General features: G+C 44.1%; 1 protein-coding gene across 1 annotated transcript in view; it reads right to left on the bottom strand.

Moving 5' to 3' along the window:
• Nucleotides 1-23,005, bottom strand: part of NIBAN2 (niban apoptosis regulator 2) — a 52,382-nt gene that overhangs the window by 9,169 nt on the left and 20,208 nt on the right. Inside the window, exons 2-8 of the mRNA XM_026686637.2 lie at nucleotides 18,807-18,937; nucleotides 13,893-14,021; nucleotides 13,138-13,243; nucleotides 11,118-11,285; nucleotides 5,124-5,239; nucleotides 3,993-4,097; nucleotides 564-726 (exon numbers count right to left, since the gene is read on the bottom strand). Coding sequence (XP_026542422.1) covers nucleotides 564-726; nucleotides 3,993-4,097; nucleotides 5,124-5,239; nucleotides 11,118-11,285; nucleotides 13,138-13,243; nucleotides 13,893-14,021; nucleotides 18,807-18,937 — 918 coding nt within the window. The remainder of the gene's footprint in view (nucleotides 1-563; nucleotides 727-3,992; nucleotides 4,098-5,123; nucleotides 5,240-11,117; nucleotides 11,286-13,137; nucleotides 13,244-13,892; nucleotides 14,022-18,806; nucleotides 18,938-23,005) is intronic.

Here is a 23,005-nt window from a genome sequence, read left to right as displayed (position 1 = left end):
GGGAAAGATAAAGGTTCCCCTTGCACATGCGTGCTAGTCGTTTCTGGCTCTAGGGGGCGGTGCTCACTTCCATTTCTAAGCCGAAGAGCCAGCGCTGCCCGAAGACGCCTCCGTGGTCAGGTGGCTGGCATGACTAAACGCCTTTGAAGGCGCATGGAACGCTGTTACCTTCCCACCAAAGGGGTCTCTATTTTTCTACTTGTATTTTTAATGTGCTTTTGAACTGCTAGGTTGGCAGAAGCTGGGATAAGGAACGGGAGCTCGCTCCGTTAGGCGGCGCTAGGGATTTGAACCCCCAACTGCTGATCTTTCTGATCAGTGAGCCACCATCCCTAAACTAGATGTACCCAGTTCCTGCAACCGTTCTTCATATGTTTTAGTCTCCAGTCCCCTAATCAACTTTGTTGCTCTTCTCTGAACTCTTTCTAGAGTCCCTGCATCTTTTTTGTACTGGGGTGACATAATACTAGCACCCGGAATTATCCAAGAAAGTCAACTGGGTGTAGAGATTACACAGAAGAAAAATCCACATTTAGCTGTCAAAATTCAGTGCAATAACTGACCTCGGATTTTGTTGGCGAGATGTTCCTTGGATTGGATGATCTGATCCATATCTGTCCGGATAATGCTCTTCATTTCAGGGATCTGAAGCTCACATTTTGCTACTAAGGAATCATAATGGGCTGTCACCTGGTCGCACACCATCCGGTACACGGCGTCTGAGATCTACCAAAAAGGGAACAATTGAAGGTTGTAAAAAAAAAAAATTAGATCGGCCAACTCAAACAGAGAACTTTATGACTCTTTGTTTGGGAGGGAGGGCGATCTAAGCAAAGCACAATGGAGAATGCAATGAACAAACCAAAATGATGAAAGATCAGACAAAATAAATACAAATAAATGAAGGCTTGTTATAAACTGTACATTCCATGTTTATATTTATTTTATAGAAAGGCAGTTCTGTTCTTCAACCTGGAATAAGCCAAAGAGTTTATAAAAAGATTGGAAGGAAGGAAGGAAGGAAGGAAGGAAGGAAGGAAGGAAGGAAGGAAGGAAGGAAGGAAGGAAGGAAGGAAGGAAGACAGGAATGAGGGAGGGAAGGAAGGAGGAAGGGAGGGAGAAGGAAGAGAGGGAAGGAAGAAAGGAGACAGACATAAATGAGAGAAGAAGGAAGGAAGGAAGGAGATATGAATAAGAGAAGAAAGGAAGGAGACAGGAAGAAGAAAATAGTTAATATTTGGGGCAACTCTTTCTCATAATTTGGACATCTTGAAGAAGGAAGAAAGGAAGAGTTATAGGAGGAAGGAAGGAAGGAAGGAAGGAAGGAAGGAAGGAAGGAAGGAAGGAAGGAAGGAAGGAAGGAAGGAAGGAAGGAAGGAAGGAAGATCAGTCTAGGCATGCTGGAATTGTGAGTTGTATACATAAGGTCTGCTAACCTTTTCATCTTCTCTGCTTTCTAAAGTTTCAAGCAAACATCAGTTTTCGTAGAAACACTGACATTAAGAAAAAGTTAAATTTTCCAGGCAAGCCAACCCAAAAGTCTTTGTTTTTCTTGGCATTCCTGCTGGATCCACCCACCCACAGACAGCCTTGGCATATAATCTAGAAATATGTACAGTATGCTGTATATTACGGGAAGAAGTCCTGGGCAAGGAAATGGGGAAGTTTGTAAAAAGACAGAATTTCTTTCATCAACCGAGAGATATCGGTGTCCTGGAAGACAAAGCTACAATGCATTAATCGAGCAAACACCGAGAGTGGAATATTTTAAAAGTAGGTTTCTGTGTTGGCAATTTTTACAATGGCTCACATGGCAATATTTATCTTTTTAAGGAATACTTTTAATTCCCCCCCACCAAAGGCCTGACATTTTGAGACAGAATTATCTCCCTGTGAACTTAAAAGCTAAACATAGATGGAGACTGGGCACTCTATAGCTATAAATTGAAACCCACCAAGCCTATTTCTCACTTTTTATCATCACCTTATCATATTTTCAGAGACATTACTTTGACGATGCTATTTAGACCTCAAGGTGTTCCAGTAGGGAAACGGCTGGAAGGTTAGGTTTTATTTTAGTTTTGTACCTGGCCGGCAGCCCAGATATTGATCAAATAAATATATAAAGGTGTGCCAGAGCAGGTTTTTTGTTTTTTGAAAAGGCAGGGAGGGAAAAAGAAGAAGAATTTTTATGCCGAAATGAGGTCATGCCTCATGACACCCACACATAAACAAAATTAAAAACAGAGACTCCTTGTTTTACCAAGTAAAAAAACATCAGTCTGCAAATAACTATCTTTGCATCTGTGTATCTGTCTGTCTGTCCACCTACCTACCTATCCATCCATCCACCCACCCGTCTGTCCATCTAGCTCTAACATCTATCTGCCCGCCCACCCACCCATTCATCCTTCATCAGTCTATAAACCTATCTCTATCATCCGTCCATCCATCCATCCATTTACACACCCACCCATCCACCCTCCATCCATCCTTCTTCTATCAATCTCTATCATGTCTGTCCATCCATCCATTTATTAATCAATCTATCTCTATCATCTGTCCATCCATCCAAAAAAGTCACATTAAAAATTGAAATGAGAGCCAACCAATGTGGGATCAAGGTTTCTACACCATGATATTTCCAGGGTGGAAGAGATTTCCTGCTAGTTCAGCAAAACTACACCTTCCTCCCAGATGACTCTCTGCTTCTGGAATTCGCAGCCCTCCTGCCTGAGTTGGCCCAGCCCATGATGGTGAGCTCACTTTTGCAGCCAAGAGGACTAGTCACTTATAAATGGAATGCAAAGAAATGAGGTTGGGTTTACTGAATGTTGAGGAAGAGACCAGAATAATAAACGTTTTCAGTCTTTATTATTCCAACCTCTGGGCAAACGATATGTTTGTAAATTGTAATAAACAATAGCGGTAACTTATCTCAAGCATATTTCATGCAACTGACATCATTCAAATTAATAATGAAAGCAGAGTCATCAGCCTCTGGCAAACAGCACAGGGGAAGCCCCGGATCCCCACAATTCTGCCAATGTGAAAATGTCAGCGGCTGGACACAAAGAGGGAGATTTTCCCCGGGCTTGGCCTAACTCCAAGGTTTGCAAAAGTGCAAATGAACTTTAAGAGAAAAAAGTCCTATGGGAGGGGAGAACACCCAAACAAAGTGGCAGGCACCAAATGTGTCCAATCATCATACTGTGGGCACCCGGAAGAGGCCGAAGGAGAGATGTTTGGGTGCAGCATTAGAAACTTTAGGACACGAAGAACTGTTTACAGTTTCCCTTTCTTAAGAACAAATGCTCATTTCCATACTAGAACCAACCTCTTCTCTAATTCTCCTTTTCCTCTTTGTCCTTCTCCCTTTTCTTATCTATTTTCTTCTTCTCTAATTCTCCTTTTCCTTATCTATCGTCTCCTCCTTTTCTTTATCCATTCCCTTTTTCTTCTCTATCTTCCCCCTTCTCCCCTTTCTCTTTCTCCATCTCCATCTCCTCCTCCGTATCAATCTTCTTTTTTTCTCTTTCTCATTCTCCTTCTCTGTCTCCTTATCAATCTTCTCCTTCTCTATCTTCTCCTTTTCTTTTTTCTTCCCCTTTTCCTTATTTATCTTCTCCTCCTTCTCTATCTTCCCCCTTTCTCCTTATCTCCTCCCCCTGCTTCATTTTCTCCTTCTCCTTCTTCTCTTTCTCATTCTCCTTATCTATCTTTTCCTCCTTCTCCATTTCCTCCTTCTCCCCTTTCTCCTTCTTATCTATCTCCTCTTCCTTCTCTATCTTCTCCTTCTTTCTCCTCCTTTTCATCTATACCTACCTACTATCTATCTATCTATCTATCTATCTATCTATCTATCTATCTATCTATCTATCTATCTATCTATCTATCTATCTATCTATCTATCTATCTATCTAATCTCCTCCTCCATTGCACCTTCTAGCAGTGAGTTCCCCAAGGTTCTTCCAACGCAAGTTGGTTGCTACCTGAATCCATGCCCGTTGTCTCTCTTGCTCTTTGCCCTTCAGCCGGGGCCCAATCGTATTCTTCAACTCAGGCAGGAGCTCCTCCATCACCAGGTTGCTCAAGATCTAGACAACAAAAGAATCACAGCCTGTCAGTCACAACCACATCTCATGTGCTGCTCTTTCACAGACAACTCTCCCCTTCATTGGATTATTATTTCATTCCCTCTGTCCCAAACCTTCTCACTTAGAAGGAAGAGGAGTCAAATCTGGGAAATGAAATGCTGAAGGCCCACAAGGCAAGGGTTCTCCTCTCCTCTCCCCTACTTCCCCTCTCCTTCCTTTCATCCTTCCTCACCCTCTCCCTTCCTCCATGTCCTCTCTCCCTTTTCCCAATTCCTTCTTTCCTCTCATTCCCATCTCCCTCTCTTCCTTCCTTTCCCACCTCCTTCTTTCCTTTCATTTCCATCTCCTTCCCTCTTCTTCCTTCCATTCCCACCTACCTACCTCCTTCCTCTCATTTCCATCACCTTCCTTCCTTTCATTCCCATTCCCTTCCCTCTCTCCCTTCCTTTCTTTCCTTCCTCTCATTCCCATCTCTCTCCCTCCATTTCCCACCTCCTTTTCCTTTCATTTCCATCTCCTTCCTTCCTCTCACTCCCATCTCCTTCTTTCCTTTCATTCCCATTCTCCTCCCTTCCCTCTCTCCCTCCCCTTGCAGTGCCAAAGGACTGCTTTTCCCTACTTCCCTCTGCTTTTCCCTACTTCCCTGGGGACGACACTACTATAGTTTCCCATGGAAGACTTTTGCCTATGCCTCAACCGAGCCTCGAGTGTGGGTGTGCAATACAATAAACAGGGTGGGATGAGAGAGATGGCAAGTCTCAACCCACAAGTCTCTTGCTAACAACTTCCACTCAAGTCATCCAACAGCCAAAGGCACCAAACTGCCAACACTCTCTTGTCTCCTCAAGCGTTCCAACAGCACAAGGAAAATTGGCCAGCAGTTAATCAATCCAAGCTTCCTTTTCCTAATTATTTAAAACTATTCAAAATTGCAGAGGAGGGTTGCCAAGGGGGCTTCAGAAGCCAACTAGCTCATCCCAACCACCCTGAAACTCAGAGCTAAGGCTTTCCAAAGTCAAAACTCACCTGGGCTTCGTTGCCACAAAGCATGTCCCAGGTGCCGTATTGCTCCTTTGACTGGCGGTACATCCGCACAGCATCGGTGAATGCAGAAGCCTCGACTTTGGACTCTTCTGGAATTCCTGGAAAGAGCGAAGCAGAAACAGGTGGCTAAAATCATTTCACCTGCCTTTGAGACTCCTAAGAAAAGAATTCAATGGACTGGGGACCCCATGCGATGAATTCAGACACAGCTGAGAAGATTTGGGTCCAGTGATCACCCTCAAATAACAAAGCCACCTCTCCCTTGATACCTGAAATGGTGGAGGAGGAGGAGGAGGAGGAGGAAGAGGAAAAGGGCAAAGGATGAGAAGAATTAGAAAAATAAGAATGAGAAGAAGGAAGAAAGGATGAGGAGGAAGGGGAGGGGGAAAGAAGGAGAAGGAAGGAGGGTAGAAGAGAAGAATTAGAAGAGTAAGAAGGATTATACGGTTTGGGATAGGTGGTACAAATGGGTGGAGGATAGAAATAAGAGTTGATGTTTACGTATAAAAGGAGAGGTATGTATTAATAGCAACATGAACACTGTTAATGTGAATAGAGATTTGTATTTTTGTTTTTTAAAAATAAAATATTTTTAAAAAAATAAAAAAAGAAGAGTAAGAAGGAGAAGAAGGAAGAACGGAGGAGGAGGAGAGGAGGAAGAGGGCGGAAGAAGAGAAAAATGAGAATGAGAAGAAGGAAGGAAAGAAGAGGAGGACAGAAGAAAATAATTAAAATAAGAAGGAGGAAGAAGAAGGAAGGAGAAAGAAGGAGGGCAGAAGAAAAGAATTAGAAGAATAAGGAGAAGGAGGGAAGAGGAGGGAGAAGAGGAGAGCAGCATAAATCTTAGCTCACTCATCCTGAATTACCTAGAATCAAGTGTTAAAATCTTTTCCCAAATGGCTAGGTTTGAATTTTTATCTTCCAGACATCTGTCTTTTCTTTCTCTCTTTCTTTTATTCAAGAGAAATTTTACAACGGTAGGTTCCTCCTGACAAACACAGTGCTTTATATTTTGATCTTTATAGCTGTGGGGGGAAAGCCTTCATAATCTTGTCTCAGCTTATCCTTGTCCTCTTCCTCTTAATTTCTTCATCGCACTGTCCATCTGTAACGGTCTTTGGAACCTAATTGCATCCGTCTTTAGCTGTTTGGGTGTTAACTGTGTAGGTTGCCACAACTGAAGAGAAGGAGAAAGCCCCGGGGTTGAGGTCACGCTTTCGTGGCACCTACATTCCCAAGAGAAATGCCCCTCGGACCTTGAATCTGGCAGAAGTAAATCACAGCGGGGAAAGAAAAGGGGAAAAAAAGGAAAGAGATTTCCATCCAAGCTGGGGGAAGAACAAGTGAGAGAAAGTGACTAAGGAAGATGCTGGGGGGATGAATCAGAGAGGCAGCATCGTTGCTCTGCTTCAAGCTTTGCAAAATTGACTCCCACGCAGGAAAGAAGGAAAGAAGGAAGGGGTTGCCTTGACAAGGGTTTCCCATCGACATGTCTGGGATTCCTTCTTAGTCATTCAGGGAAAAAGACTGGGGATGTGGAGAGGCAATGGAGAAATGGGTGGGTGGCTCCTTTGACCCAATCTCTCTTCTCTTCTTCTCCTTTCTTTCTCTCTTTCTTTCCCTTCCTTTTTCTTCCTTCCTTCCTCTCCTTTCTTTTCCTTCCTTTCTCCTCCTTTCTTTTTTCTTTCTTTCTTTTTTCTTTTCTTTCTTTCTCTACCTTTCTTCCCTTTTCTTCCTCCTTCCTTCCTTTCTTTTCCTTCCTTCCTCTCTCCCTCCTCTTGCCTCTTTTTTCTTTTTTCCCCTCATCTCGCTTCTTCCTTCCTTCCTTCCCTCTTTTCTTTCTCCTTTCTTTCCCTCCCTCCCTCCTTTCTTTCTTTCTGTCTTTCTTTCTTTTCTTTCTCTTTCTTCCTTTTTTGCTTTCTCTATTTCCTTCCTTCCTTTTCTTCCTCCTTCCTTCCTTCCTCTTTTTTTACCTCCCTCCCTCCCCTTCCTTCCTTCCTTCCTTTGTTTGCTTTCTCCATTTCCTTCCTTCATTCCTTCCCTCTCCCTTCCCATACTCCTTCCTCCTAATCAGAATAAAGTGAGCTGTTTCAGGAGAGAAAGGTGGTTGAAACCATTGAAGGACATCCAACACTGCAGGAGCAGGAAGCAGAGTGATGCCGCAAAGCATCAGCAGGGAACCCAAAAGAACAAAACCAGGGATAAATACAGCAAGCAGCCACTTTCAAATGCTGCTATAAAATACCACGTTGACAGCAAGCAAGAAGGCCCAGCCCAGCCGAAGGAGAAAGGGAAGCGTGGGAAGAGAGGCTGTGGCTGAGACAGCCTCATAAATCCTCTTGGTCTTTCGTAGCTCTGTTAATCACCCCAGCAAGAGACACAACGGACCTGAAAAAGGGGGGAAAACTACAAGGAGAATCCCAGATGCTCGGAGCATCAAAACATATTACCCCCCCCACCTTCCTTGGCTCTACAGGATGCATGGATTGTACCTCCATGAAAGGAGGGCAGAGACACCAGGGGAGGCAGCCCAGCTCAGGAAATGAAACCCCATGTGGCTGATCTCCGACGAGAGTCCGAACGCTGCTGGTTGTTTGGGAAGCTTGTGCGCAGACTCTCTGCCGCCTTGAGTGTGCAACAGGACACACACACACACACACAGAGAGAGAGAGAGAGAGAGAGAGAGAGAGAGCACGGCACTTAGAGGAAGAGGAAGACACCTGGCTGCCTTCCTTTGGATTTCCTCTGCAGGAAAGGCGAATTTTCACACAGAATCTTCCCTCTCCTTGAATCTCCTGGAATGAAAGGAGAAATTTCCTGACAGTGAAAACAAGTAACCAGGGGAACGACTTGCCTCCAGAAGTTTGTTGTTTTTTTTTTTTTTTGGGGTGGGAGCTCCTACACTGGAGGTTTTTAAGAAGAGATTGGACAGGATGGTATAAGGTCTTCTGCTTGAGCTGGAGTTGGACTGGAAGACCTCCAAGGACCCTTCCCAACTCTTGTTATCTTAGGATCCCAGACCAATTCATCTGTGGAATGGCTTAGGTCCAGAAGTTGTGGTTGCTCCATCACAGGGGGCTTTCAAGGAGAGCTTGGACAGCCATTGGTCTGGAATGGTGGAGGCTTCCTGCTGGGCTCCAAGGTCCCTTCCAACTCTGTCCTTCTGTTATCCCTTCCCTCTTTCCCAGCATCAGGGTCTTTCCCCAGGATCGCTCTCTTCTCGTTCGGGGGCCAAAGTAGTTCAGCTTCAAGCTTCAGTCTCTGTCCTTCCAAAGGAACAGTCAGGGTTGATTTCCTTTAGGATCAACTGATTGGATCTCCAGAATCTTCGCCAAGACCAAATTTTACCTCTCCAAAATTCCAGAGGGAGGTTGGGGAGCAGGGAGGGAGGGAGGAGAACAGGGCAGCTATTGTGAGCCGGGTGGACAGGTTCTGTCCAGTCTGCACATTTCAGAGGGAAGTTCTGCTTAAGGAGCCAGCGAGGAGAATGACGGATCGCTTATTACTGGCAGAGCTGTTTTTAGAAGCTTTTCCTCCTGCACAGTGCATTCCAGAAGGGCCCCTAGTGTGGGAAACCTGCCAAGCAGAGCAGGATGGGTGGAGCTCATCGGATGCAAAATGCCACCATCTGCCAACAACACAGCTCTTCACCCTGGGCAGGGCCAGGTTCCCAGCCTGCAAAGTGGAGTCCAGGCACCTTGGGAGGAGCAACCTATTCTCCGAGGCTCCTGAAGGCAGGACAAGAAGCAATGGATGGAAAGCAATCAAGGAGAGAAGCAACCTAAAACTTAAGGAGGAATTTCCTGACAGGGAGAACAATTAATCATCGGAATGGCTTGTCTCCAGAGGTTATGGGTGCTCCATCACTGAAGGCTTTCAAGAAGAGATTGGACAACCATTTGCCCAGAATGGTGTAGGGTCTCTTGCTTGAGCAGGGGGTTGGACTAGAAGACCTCCAAGGTCCCTTCCAAATCTATGATTCTATGTTCTAATTAGTGTTTCTCTATTGGTGGGCGCATTTTGGTGAGTGCTCCATCAATGGAGGCTTTGAAGAAGAGATTGGACAACCACTTGTCTGAAATGCTATGGGCTCTTCTGCTATTATTCTGAACTTGTCAAAAACTGTCCTTTGTCCCTTGTCAAGGGACAATACCAATATACTGGAAGTTATGAGAGAGGAACCAGAACCTGAGAACTTTTCAGGAGTTTCCATGTTTGTTCTTCCTGGGATCTAAAGGCATCCATGGTTCAAGAATGTCCTTCAAATTGGGTCTGTCTAGTCTCCTGAAAGGAAGGACTAGGGATGACATGAAAGCAGTGTTCTAATATCTGAAGAGCTGCCACAAAGAAGAGGGGCTCAAAAGCACCACAGATGGAAACTCATCAAGGAGAGAAGCAGCCTGGAACTAAGGAGGAACTTCCTGACAGTGAGAACAATTAGCCAGTGGAACCACTTGCCTCCAGAAGTTGTGAATACTCCAACACTGGAGGCTTTCAAGAAGAGACTGGACAGCCACTTGTCTCAAATTTTAAAAGGTTTCCTGCTTGAGCAGGGGGTTGGACTAGAAGACCTCCAAGGTCCCTTCCATCTCTGTTATTCTGTCAAATGTGATAATCCCTGAGGGATGAAGCACGAGAGAGAAGGAAAGCAGGAGAGATGCTAGCTGTAGAGAACGGCAAGGCATCAAATGGGTTGGAGGGTGGAGTTGAGAAACTAAAACTCTCTGCATTCATTACTCTGCCTTCCTCCACAATCCAGGTTGACGTGCAATAAAGCAATGAGATCAACCAGGCAAGCCCAAGGTCATATTTGGAGTTGACAGGCGGAGGAGGCATCTCATGCGAAGTGAATGGTTCTGGAACAGTTTATAAACAGGATATGGAAACAGCAACTCCCCTCCCCCCCCCAAGGATGGAGATTCAGTTTTCCTTCTGGAATTACAAAGGTATGATCCAGCCATCAATTCTAATTATACCAAAGGGAGACTCTTTTGCGGCCGTTCCTATTTTTAGACTTCCTTCTTCAAACAGCTTGAAAATCCACCTCAGTAATTTGGGGCTACTGTAGCAATAGCAATAGCACTCAGACTTATATACCTCTTCACAGAGCTTTTAAAGCCCTCTCTAAGCGGTTTACAGAATCAGCCTCTTGCCCCCATCAATCTGGGTCCTCATTTTACCCACCTCGGAAGGATGGAAGGCTGAGTCAACCTTGAGCCAGTCAGGATCAAACTCTTGGCAGTGAACAGAGTCAGCCAGCAATACTGCATCGTAACCACTGCACCACCATGGAAAGAAAGGAAGGATGGAAGGACAGAAGGAAGGAAGGAAGGAAGGAAGGAAGGAAGGAAGGAAGGAAGGAAGGAAGGAAGGAAGGAAGGAGAAAAGGGAGGGAGAGAAAGAAGGAAGGGAGGGAAGGAAGGAAGCAATAGCCCTTAGACTTATATACTGCTTCCCAGTGCTTTACATCCCTCTCTAAGTGGTTTACAGAGTCAGCTTCTTGCCTCCAACAATCTGGGTCCTGATTTGACCCACCTCGGAAGGAGGGAAGGCTGAGTCGATCTTGAGCCGGTCAGGATCGAAGTGCTGGCAGTGGGCAGAGTTAGCCTACAATACTGCATTCTAACCACTGCGCCACTGTGGCTCTTGTAGCTTTTATCCTATGTCCGATAGGAACTGACCTATGAGCCACCTATAGACCTTACGTTGACCTTTTTTCTCTCAGGTGGCAAAACACCAACAGGAGCAGAACTTTCCTTCTGTCCCTGGGAAAAAAGCCATCCAATCTAAGAAACGATCAGAATATAGACCGCTCAAAAACTCAAGTTCTCCTTACATGTTGAATCAGAGGGTGGGGTCTTTCCTTACAGTCACCCAGTCAGATTTGCAAAAGCAAAGATGGTCTATATGGAGGCACATCCTTCAAAGAGAGGAGGAAGAGGACACCCACCCACCAATGTGCCCCGTCGAACATACCGTTGTTGCAGTGGCGCACACAATCTTGAAAAATGGCCTGCCACTTCTCCTGCTCCTTGCCGGTCATCACGCAGAAGTAGTAATGGCAGGCGTAAGGATGCCAAAGAATGATGGGGAATTGGGTGGGACACTTGACAATGGACGCGTGGCTGGACTTGGATGGAGAACCTGGAGGGAAAACAACGACAACAATGACATGGACACGCAATGAGCAACCCGGCCACCACTTGAGCACAGCAAAACCCGAGCGTGATGCTTGCAACAGGAGATCCGGACATTCCTGTTTGGTGCAGTCGAAGCACATGTGTGAGCCAGATGGGGATTCCAGACTGAACAACAATGGTAATTTCCCCAGAGACTCGGGAGCAAAGAGCAAGAAGCAAGCACATCTGGCAGGATCCAGGACTCTAACAAGGCAGGAGCCTCTTTCTACCAAATGTTTCTCACGCAGAGGTCACGGGGATGCCAAGTCCTGCTGTATTTCAGTGGAACAGTGGCCTACAACTGTTCTCCAGTTCCACAGAGAGAGTTTTTTTCCTGTGGACTGGAGGGTGCATGGTTTTGTGTGTGCTGCCTGCATTTCACAGATGGGGCTTTGCTTGTTTGCGTGGCCCAGTTTCTGGCATGCCACGGCCCGTTGCTTGTCCACAGACCCCTGCAAAAGGACTAGCCACAGAAGCCGTGGATAAGGGTGTAACCCAGAAAAAATGGTGGGATCTATTAGAAGAAGAAGAGCACCCCATCGTCCCCCTTTTTTCCAAGTTTTTTTTTATGTTATTCTACATATACACATCAATGCGTGGACAGCGTGGCACCTGGGTATCATATATTTTGGTGCAAGTAAGAATAATAACATTAATCATATCTGTTGCATTTATCAAACTTATGTAATTCTAATGTTAATACACATATTTGTATTAAATTATAACCTTTCATTATTTAATTATTTAATGTTTTAAAATATTATTCTAATGCCAATCGCAATATTGTTTAAACATACATAATTCCATTATTCAATTTCTAATCTTCCCTCTAATTATTTTATCTCATTATATAAAAATGGGTGTATTAATAATTCGTCCTCTCTTATTTCTATCTCCATTCTAATTTTTAATCATGCTGCCATTATATTTAAAAAAAAAAACATTTTCCTTTTTACCCCTCATCTCTTATTCACATTAATACTTTAATTCTTATTTGCTTTAATTTTAATACAAAAACAATAGTAATATTAATCATATTCATAACATCAATCATGCTAGTGTAATTCTAACATTAATGCACCTATTTACATTAAGTCATGCTATTCCATTGTTTAGTTATTTCAATGTTTCAATATATTATTCCAATACCAATCACAATATTATTAAAACATACATAACTAGCTTGATACCTGCAGAAAAAACAATGGCTACCCACCTGCCTTCCATGGAAGACCTGTATAATACTGCACAAGTCAAAAAGAGAGCTGTGAAAATATCCACAGACCCCTCACATCCTGGACATAAACTGTTTCAATGCCTTCCCTCAAAACAACGCTATAGAGCACTGCACACCACCACAACTAGACACAAGGGGAGTTTTTTCCCCGAACGCCATCACTCTGCTAAACAAAGAATTCCCTCAACACTGTCCAACTATTTACAAAGTCTACACTACTATTACTATTAATCTCATCACTCCTTATCACCCATCACCCTTCTCATCACTCCTTATCACTCCCACTTGTGACTGTATGGCTGTAACTTCGTTGCTTGTATCCTTACAACTTATATTGACTGTTTCCTAGTATGATTTGATTGCTTATTTGTACCCTTTGACTATATTAAGTGTTATGATTCTCGATGGATGTATCTTTTCTTTTTATGTACACTGAGAGTATATGTACCAAGACAAATCCCTTGTGTGTCTAATCACACTTGGCCAATAAAGAATTCACTTACTCACTCACTCACTCATTCATTCATTCATCCATCCATCCTGTATCCCAGGCAGCTGGGATATACAAAGTAGAACTCACCTGTTAAGTTATTGCTGATCAACTCCAAATATTGGTCCAGGGAGGTGAGGATTTTGTAGCCGGCGCTGTTGATGAGAATTCGGGGCTGTAGACCTCTTTCATAGGCCTGGAGACAGAAACACATAAACATATAATTTTCATGTGGTCAACATTCCTGCCACTAATGGCCTCCTTTAAAGCTATCATACTAATGACCTCCCCTAGAGCTAACATACTTTATGGAACCTTGTCTTGATGTTCAAAGCAATTATGTCCAAAACCACCTACTAATTTTCAAGCTGTTGGAAAATTCCTTTTCAGGTCTTCATTTTCAGCGCCCTTGGCAAATTTACACTATTTCCTACCAGTATAATGGATCTCTTCAATCTATCATAGCTTCCCTAGCAGCCCGCACTTCTCCAGTGGCATAATAATATTTTTTTAAGAAATGAGTATTTGTCCTGAGGTCTTCTCTTGGAACTGAATGACAGTGTGCAAACCCAAAAAGTGCATCCAGTTTTGGTCACCCCACTATAAAAAGATGGTGAGACTCTAGAAAGAGGCAGAGAAGAGCAACCAGGATGATTAGGGGAGTGGAGGCTGAAACAAACGAGGAACGGTTGCAGCAACTGGGCTTGGCTAGTCTAGTGAAGAGAAGGACCAGGGGAGACAGGATAGCAGTGTGGATGAAGAGTCTCCATAGACACTTGGGTCTTCTCCTTCTCCATCCACCAAGCAACCCAAGCTAGCTTTGACAAAACAATCCAGAACCTCACCAGTTTGTTCTCGTAGAGCACCAGCCCGTAATTGAGCGGTACGACGCTGAAACGATTCCTCCATTTCTTGTTTTCTTCGATGTATTGGAAGAGGTTGCCTGAGAAGATGATCCGGTCCTCCAGAGGTACCTTGGGATACACAAGGGAAGGAGGAACACCATGAGCTGGAGAAGACATTCTCTGGACACTTGATTCTTGAACATTGGTTTATCAACTGTTTGAAGTTACCAGGATGCTGGAAAAAAGCTATTTATGACTGGTCCTCACGTTTAAGACAGCTGCAGCTTCCCTGACCATGATTTGGACACTTGGCAGCTGTTCCACATTTACAACGGTCACATCGTCCTGAGGCTACATGTGCGATCTTCCCAGCTGGCTTTGACAAGCAACATCAACGGGGAATAGAATAACTGTATTGTCACTTTGAATGTACACTAATTGGCATGCATTAAAAATGAAATTTCGTTGCATACAACTCTTAAAAGGGTCACCACCTCCAATATGACACCACATAAACATGAAGAAGAAGATAGAAGTCAGATAGAAGCCAGCAGAAGTCATGTGATGTTTCACTGAATGACAGTACTGCTTAGCCACAAATATTCTGGTCCTACTGCAGTTGTGAGTCAAGGACAACCTGTATAGAGATGCTTAAAATGAAGGAAGTCATGGCTTCTCATGATCCTTTTCTTTAAGAAGAGAACAAAGAAAGAGTTGCTTTTTTTGAATGCCTTTTGTAATATTCCAACTTTGTTTTGGGTTTGGTTTATTTTAAGTGAATCTATTTTGAGGCATCAGCCTTTGCCAAGGGATATACATGCTGTTTCAAACGCCTTCCTACTGATATCACCAAAGAAATCCAGACTGTAACTTCCACTACTTAAAAAGGCAATGTAAACATTAAAGCCGCAACAGGGAAGAAAACTTTTAACAATCAAAAGCCAAAAGGAAGGAAGTTGTGTTAGAAAGGGGAGAGGGGGAATGGAGTCAAAATCCAAATCATCTGCAAATATTGGGACAGCTCAAAGATCACAAAAATGGTCAAGCACAACTCAAAAATAGCATCGCCCAGTGGGGGGGGGGGGGGGGGGGAGATTGGGAGAATCTCAAATATTTACAGTGTTTCATCAGTCCTGGGACAGATTAATAAGCAGATTAGAAATAAATGGGGGGAAAAACCTGAGCTCTCAAAATATGCTCTATTTTAGCTTGCATATGTCAGCAGAGGCTGATGAAAGCTTAGTAAGTACAATAAATATAATTTTTAGTTTCTTCTGTAATTTTCCGTTTCTTCTTTTACATACATGCATACATACATACACACACACACACACACACACCCACACACTGCAGAAAAAAAGTGACTTGTGTCTGTTTTTCGCACTTACAACCATTGCAGCATCCCCATGGCACGTAATCAAAATTCAGGCACTTGGACTCATGTTTATCATCATCTTCTTTTAACGACCCCATTATCCCTTGCAGGGGTGGAGCCTGGGCAACTGAATGGAGCTTGGAGAGTGTTTTAATGGCCAGATGCCCTCCCTGTCGCCAACTGGAGTTTTGTTCAGCAGATATGTTCTCAGTGTGCTCAGAGAGAGAAATATCTGCCTCTACCTAGGATCGAACTCACAGCCTGACTGCGAGGTGAGAGCTCCGCCTCTAGGCCACCGCACCTCTCTGCCTGGATTCATATTTATGATGGTTGCAATGTCCCAGGGTCATGGGATCCCCTTTTGCGACTGTCACAGTCTCCCCAGTCACAGGCTTACTCTTACAATGGTAAGAAGTCCGGGGGGGATTTGTGACCTTGCCAACTGCCTTCGGACATGCAGAATAAATGAGTGTGGGATTCTCTTAACAACTTCGGTGATTCACAACCCTGACCAAAAAGGTTGTAGAATCAAGTGCGGCTCCCTGCAAAACCGCCTTGCTTAGCGATGAAAATTCTCATCTGAATTGTGGTCATAGATTGAGGATTACCTGTACTGGGGACAAGTGATATTGCACAGAAAGGGGAAAAGTATGGGTATGTCACTTAAATCAGTGGTGCCTATTCTGACCAAGGCTTCCTGAGACAGTAACAATCACATGCTGTTCCCAAAAACCTTGGTTTTTATTTCAATGGCTGTGAATTATATGCATTCACAGCCCGTAATGAGTTCCAAACAGTTTATGAATAGTCCCACAGAAGTCTGCCACAGTCCTTCGGGATAAGGCTGATAAGCACCCACCTTTATCTCCCTTGAAATGCTGCCAACGACTAATTGCCAATTAGCTGCACAAGGCCAAACGAAGCACAAAGTCAACACGGAGCCTCAGAGTTTAAACCAACCAGAACAAACAAAGTTGCTTCCTGCAAAGGCTCCTGTCCCTTTGCTCCTCCTTTATGCCTTATGGGAGGAGGGCAATCATCTCCCAGCCTTACTCCTGAGTCACCCCTTTTGTCTTAACTGTTCTTGCCTTCTGGCAGCTCTGTGCAAGCGTGCACTGGCAACAGGCTCCCCCTGTTCCTCTGCCTCACTGATGTCAGATTCTGGAGGCTCCGGAGTCAGCACATAACTCCCAGATGGCCCTGGCTCCATCTCTGTGTTGGACGCAGATCCCTTGTCCGAGCCCTCCCCAGACTGGCCCACGGTCCTCCCCACTGTCCGACTCCCCTGCCAGCTCCGCAGGCCACCAGGGGACCACAACAGTGCCCAATCTTTGCAGGAAGGGAACTGGGCCACACAAACAGCGGCCCAGTTCTGAATAGACCATGGTCCAGTAGTGGGCTGCTGCCCATGGGTTGGGGACCTCAAAACTGACCCCTGAAAATATCCAATGTTCTATTTTAGAGTCTAAAACTTCTGTTTTGGAGCAACGTCTGTTTGTCACTACTAGTGTAATTAATATGCTGTAGGCCTGTCTGCCACCATGGCCTGGGGGGATTCTTCCCAGCCACTTCAGGATGCGATGGGACTAGAAAATGGAGCATCCCTCTTGATTAAAAACTCGGGGCAGACGGAATCCTGCACGCCCGTCTGCATCTGGGCGTCTCCTGGTCCTTGGCAGACAGGCCGAGTTGCAATTAAGCACTTAGCCTGTTTACATTTGCAAGAAAGAGTAAAGATCAGCTGCGGAGGAGAATAATCACCGCCTGTTATTTTTTCTTTCCTTTTTGTTTTTTTGAGGGGGGGGGAATGAACCGGCAGACAATACAAACAACAGACAGTGAAGTCTGTTTGGCCGGCTCTAATTTCAACCCGGCCCAGGCACAAAAGACAACCTTCTGTGCCCTGGTTGAAGAACCCAGCCTTATTTAAGTTTACAATGCCTTGAACCAGCTCCCTTGATCATGAGAAAAACTGGATGGGGGTGATTAGGAAACCCCCAGAAGCTGTAGACTAGATTGAGGGGAAAAACTAATCTGAGAGCCAGTTGGTTTAGTGATTGAGGCACCAGGCTAGGAACTAGGAGACGGTGAGTTCTAGTCCCTCCTTAGCTATGAAAGCTCACTTTGAGTTCTAGCACCATCTCAGGCATGAAAGTTAAGTTGGGTGACTTTGAACCAATCACCAGGAGACGGTGAGTTCTAGTTCTGCCTTAGCCATGAAAAACGGTTGGGTGACTTCAGGCCAGTCCACCTCACAGGGTTATTGTCATGGGAAAAATAGGAGAAGGAGAAATGTGCATTGGGTATGTCCACCACTTCAAATTATTTGTACAAATAATAAAGGCAGGATACAGATAAATAAAGGGAAACAAATCTCAGGAAACCACTTCTGTTTCATTGCTGAAAATAACGACATGAAAACTCCCAGATGCTCAGCAGGAGCTGAGCTAAACCTGAAGGTGCCACCTCATTTAAATCCCATCTCATAAACAGCTCTAAAGCAGAATTATTCCACTCGTTTGCTGGGTTCCCCCAATACTGAACTGTGAGCCAATCAAAAAAGTTAAGTGTATTTGAAGTGCAAAACTATTCTAAAACACAGGATAGAGTAAAGATTCCTCTGGCACATCTGTGCTAGTCGTTTCTGGCTCTAGGGGGCGGTGCTCATCTCCCTTACAAAGCCAGCGCTGTCCGAAGACCTCTCCTTGATCATGTGGCTGGCATGACTGAATGCTGAAGGTGCACGAAACGCTGTTCCCTTTTTCCCTCCCAAAGGGGTCCCTATTTTCCTACTTGCTTTTTTTTACGTGCTTTTGAACTGCTAGGTTGGCAGAAGCTGCTGGCACAAGGAACGGGAGCTCACTCCGTGACACGGCGCTAGGGATTCGAACCGCTGACTTTTCTGATCGACAAGCCACTTAGCCACTGAGCCACCACGTCCTTTAAAACACAGGTTAACTCTACCAAACTCAGGAGGTTGTGTGAACGCCGCTGTTTTCAGCAACCCGGATTAAGCCATTCTTTCCCCCTTGTGCATCTCTTCCACCCTCTCTCTCTCTTTTGCCTCCTAGCCACCCATGTTCCTCCCGCCTGTACCCTCACATGCCTGTCCTATCTCTCAGAAGGCCCTAAGGACAATGTCTCTGATCATTATCGGAAAGACACGATCACCTCCCTCTCTTATGACACAGCTTGGGTTGCCTCCAAACCCTTCCTTCTCTACCTGAGGACTTCCCTGAGGAACCTTCATCAAGAAGAAGAAGAAGAAGAAGAAGAAGAAGAAGAAGAAGAAGAAGAAGAAGAAGAAGAAGAAGAAGAAGAAGAAGAAGAAGAAGAAGAAGAAGAAGAAGAAGAAGAAGAAGAAGAAGAAGAAGAAGAAGAAGAAGAAGAAGAAGAAGAAGAAGAAGAAGAAGAAGAAGAAGAAGAACAACAACAAACAACAACAACAACAACAACAACAACATTTTTTTCTGGAGAGAGGGCAGCTTTTGAACCTATTTCTCAACAGGTTGCCCGACGTTGTGTCGAGTCTGACTTACCTTGCGATGCAATAATTGGGCTTGGGGAGCCGTTCCTCCTTCTATCTCAAAGCGGACGCTGTTAAACAGGGCGAGGCCATATTGTTCCTGGTAGAATTGGCTAAACTCTGTGAGGATCTTCTCTGTCTTCCCTGCAAAAAGAGAAGGAAAATCTACATGAGAAGGGACAGAAGTTTGAGGTCAATGTGTAAGTCATACAAACACCAGTCTAAGCAAATCTGACCACCATCCTTGTCTGGAGTTGGAAGCCAAGCAAGCTGAGATTTGACCAGTAACTGGAACCAAGACCTTCAATCAATCAATCAGTCAATCAATCAAGCCGAATAGAGCTGGAAGGGACCTCGGTGGACTTCTAGTCCAACTCCCTGCTCAAGCAGGAGCCCCTATGCCATTCCAGACAAGTGGCTGTTCAGTCCCTTTATAAAAGCCTCCATTGAGGAAGCACCCAGAGCTTCTGGAGGCAAGCCAAATCATCTAAAGGACTTAGTTAAGTCTCAAGGCTGACTCAGCCTTCCCTCCTTCCGAGGTGGGTAAAACGAGGACCCAGATTGCTGGGAGGGGGGCAGAGGCTGACTCTGTAAACCGCTTAGAGGGGGCTGTAAAGCACTGTGAAGCAGTTTATAAGTCTAAGTGCTCTGGCTGTTGCAAAGGATCAATTCTCAACTACTACTAGGTGCCGGGAGCTATAGTTCAGAACATTTAGAGAAGACAGGTCACACCCTGAATGCAAACAACACCCAGGCACCCGCAGACATGAAATCATGCTGACTCCTCAGGGGTCACTTCTGCTTGCAGAGATTCCAGCTTACTCACTCCTTCCATGGCCACCAACTGCCCCCCCCCCCCCCCCCCCCCCCCCCCCCCCCCCCCCCGCAGGAGAAAGAGCGAAGGCTGCATTCCTAACTCAACACTGCAAAGTGCACAGAGCCTCAAAAGAAAATAAATAAATGGTTTTGAGAAATGTCACAATCCACTTCCAGGCCCGGTAGGGCAAAGCAAGAAAAACGTTGGAGGAAAATGAGGGACTATAATATATAGAATAATAGAATAGAATAGAATAGAATAGAATAGAATAGAATAGAATAGAATAGAATAGAATAGAATAGAATAGAATGCCATCTCTCTTATCTAGCAAACATTCTCATTGAAAGCAAGCCTGAATACATCCAATTAGATTAACAGGCACCTCTTTTTGACAGGGTCTCCTTAGGGGTCCACAGGTCAAAGTGTTTATCTTCTGGAGTCCTTGGTGCCCCAAGCTTACCACAACTGATAATGTTACCTAGTTGGATAATGAAAGGTCTGCAAGAAAATCACCAAGCTCAAAGAACACAACGGACCCCAAGACCCCACAGTCCTCCCCCGCCTCCTTCTCCTCCAAACCCAACTCCCTTCTAGCACTGATGATGTTCCCTAGTTGGGTCATGAAACGTCTGCAAGAAAACCATCAAGCTCAGAGAGCACCAAGGACCCCACAGTTCAACCCAGAGCTACCAATATTCTCTTTTCTTGGGATATACAGTATATTTATTTATTTATTTATTTATTTATTTATTTATTTATTTATTTGCCAATTGTTTACAAGATAATAAGTATAACTGTATACATAGTTGTGAATACATGAAATGGGTACATATAAGAAAAATAAAAGAATAAGAGAAACAATAGGACAGGGACGGTAGGCACGTTGGTGCGCTTATGCACGCCCCTACAGACCTCTTAGGAAAGGGGTGAGGTCAATAGTAGACAGTCTAAGGTTAAAGTTTTTGGGGTTTGGGGAAGAGACTACAGAGTCGGGTAGAGTATTCCAGACATTGACCACTCTATTGCTGAAGTCGTATTTCCTGCAATCAAGTTTGGTGCGGTTTACTTTGAGTTTGTATCTATTGTGTGCTTTTGTGTTGTTATGGTTGAAGCTGAAGTATTCATTGACAGGTAGGACATTGCAATGTATGATTTTATATACCATGCTTAAGTCAGACCGAAGACGGTGTAATTCAAGGTTTTCTAGTTCTAGAATTTCAAGTCTGGTGGCATAAGGTATTCTACAACGAGTAGAAGAGTGGAGAACTCTTCTTGTGAAATATTTCTGGACTTTCTCAATTGTGCTAATATCAGATACGTAATGAGGGTTCCAGACTGATGAACTGTATTCGAGTATTGGTCTAGCAAATGTTTTGTATGCTCTGGTTAGTAGTGTGATATTACCAGAGAAAAAGCTACGTAGGATTAGGTTAACAACTCTTAATGCCTTTTTTGGCTATGTAGTTGCAGTGGGCTCTAGCACTTAGATCATTAGAGGTGAGTATTCCCAGGTCCTTTACAGAGCTTGGGTCATCAACAAGATCTTGACTATTCAGCTTGTATTTTATTTTCTGATTTTTTTTGCCAATATGTAAGACAGAGCATTTATTTGTTGAGATTTGAAGTTGCCATTTGTTTGACCATTCAGATACATAGTCAAGATCTTTTTGTAGGGTAGCAGTATTGTCTGTGGTATTGAACAGCTTTACATCATCAGCGAAGAGAACGCAATTGCTCTTAATATGATCACAGAGGTCGTTTATGTAGAGTATGAAGAGAGTTGGTCCTAGAACACTGCCCTGGGGGACACCACTATTGACAGGTACTGGATTTGATAGGACGCTCCTGATTTTGACCATTTGTTGTCTGTTTGACAGGAATGCTTCTATCCAGTTATTCAGTTGTCCAGAGATACCATAGGATTTTATTTATATCCTTCCTTTCTCCCCTGGTTTCTTCTGTGAAGGGCAATGAGACGCTCCAAGTAAGAAGGGAAGGAGCAGGAAAGCTGATGCAACCCCCTTCCTCCAATCCAAAGGAGGACCCTACCTCAAGATCTGGGCAAATCAAGCTGCAAACTACGCCAATCTTCTTCCCTCTTCTTTCCACAGGTAGGCCTCCACACTTTCAACACCTCTGAACTCGGCTAGCAGGTTTTGTCGAAGAGGGGAGGTTACCAATTGAAGGACAAAAATCTTCCTTCCTTCCTGCCTGCCTGCCTGCCTGCCTCTCTTTTTTTTTCTTTCTTTTCCCCCCCCCCCTCAAAAAAAGAACAGTCATGTGAAAATGAACACACTCTTTAAATAGATACTGAGGCAGTATAATGCAATCAGCTGATCTGGTAGAAAGCAGCAAGATATGAAGGGAAAAATGCTATCTAACTGACTGGTGGTTATAGATTAGGAGCCAGTTCTAAGCAAAGTGGAGGAAAAACTCATTTTCACCCAATCTCGATTAACCAGCTCCCAAAGTTTCCCCAAACGATATGCCATTTCCAAGAACTGTACATCAGACCAAAAATTTTTTCCTCTTCCTTAAAAGAAAACACTACTTATGTTTAAACCACACTACCCTAATTTCCCCCAAACCCTAATTTCCCCCAGCTCCAATCTTGAGTTTTTTTGTCAGCATGCCTGATGGATGAGTTGTAGAAATGTAGACATTTTCATATTCGCTGGGCAAAACTTCCAAGAAATTAAACTAATAGGGACTATTCTCCTCCCCTTCTCCCAAAAAAACCGCCCCTTTTGTCCCCCCATTTGATTCTGCAACCAAACAAGACAGACACAGACTTCAACAGATAATTAGAGCTGCAGAAAAAACAATTGCTACCAATCAGCCTTCCATGGAGGACCTGTATAATGCTGCACCAGTCAAAAAAGAGGGCTGGGGAAATATCTACAGACCCCTCACATCCTGGACATAAACTGTTTCAACTCCCACCCTCAAAATGACGCTATAGAGCACTGCACACCACAACAACTACAAGGACAGTTTTTTCCCAAACGCCATCACTCTGCTAAACAAATAATTCCCTCAACACAGTCCAACTATTTACAAAGTCTGCATTGCTATTCTTCTATTGCTATTCTTCTTCTCATCCTTTCTAGTACCTATCTCTTCCCACTTATGACTATAACCGTGTTGCTTGTATCTTTACAATTTATATTGTTTTAATTGTTTTCCTAGTATGTTTTTGATTGCATATTAGTAACCTATGTATGATTTGATTGCTTATTAGTAACCTATGATTATCACTAAGTGTTGTATCTTATGATTCTTGATGAATATATTTTATTTTTTCTTTATGTACACTGAGAGCTTATACACCAGAGACAAATTCCTTGGGTGTCCAATCACACTTGGCCAATAAAGAATTCTGTTCTGTTCTATTC

Source organism: Notechis scutatus, chromosome 15 (genome assembly GCF_049901735.1).
Source record: "Notechis scutatus isolate UNSWTSFEM ecotype Mainland chromosome 15, rNotScu1.2, whole genome shotgun sequence".
Classification (NCBI taxonomy): Eukaryota; Metazoa; Chordata; class Lepidosauria; order Squamata; family Elapidae; genus Notechis; species Notechis scutatus.
The sequence above is the reverse complement of the archived record's forward strand: the minus strand, read 5'-3'. Positions and strand labels throughout refer to the sequence as shown.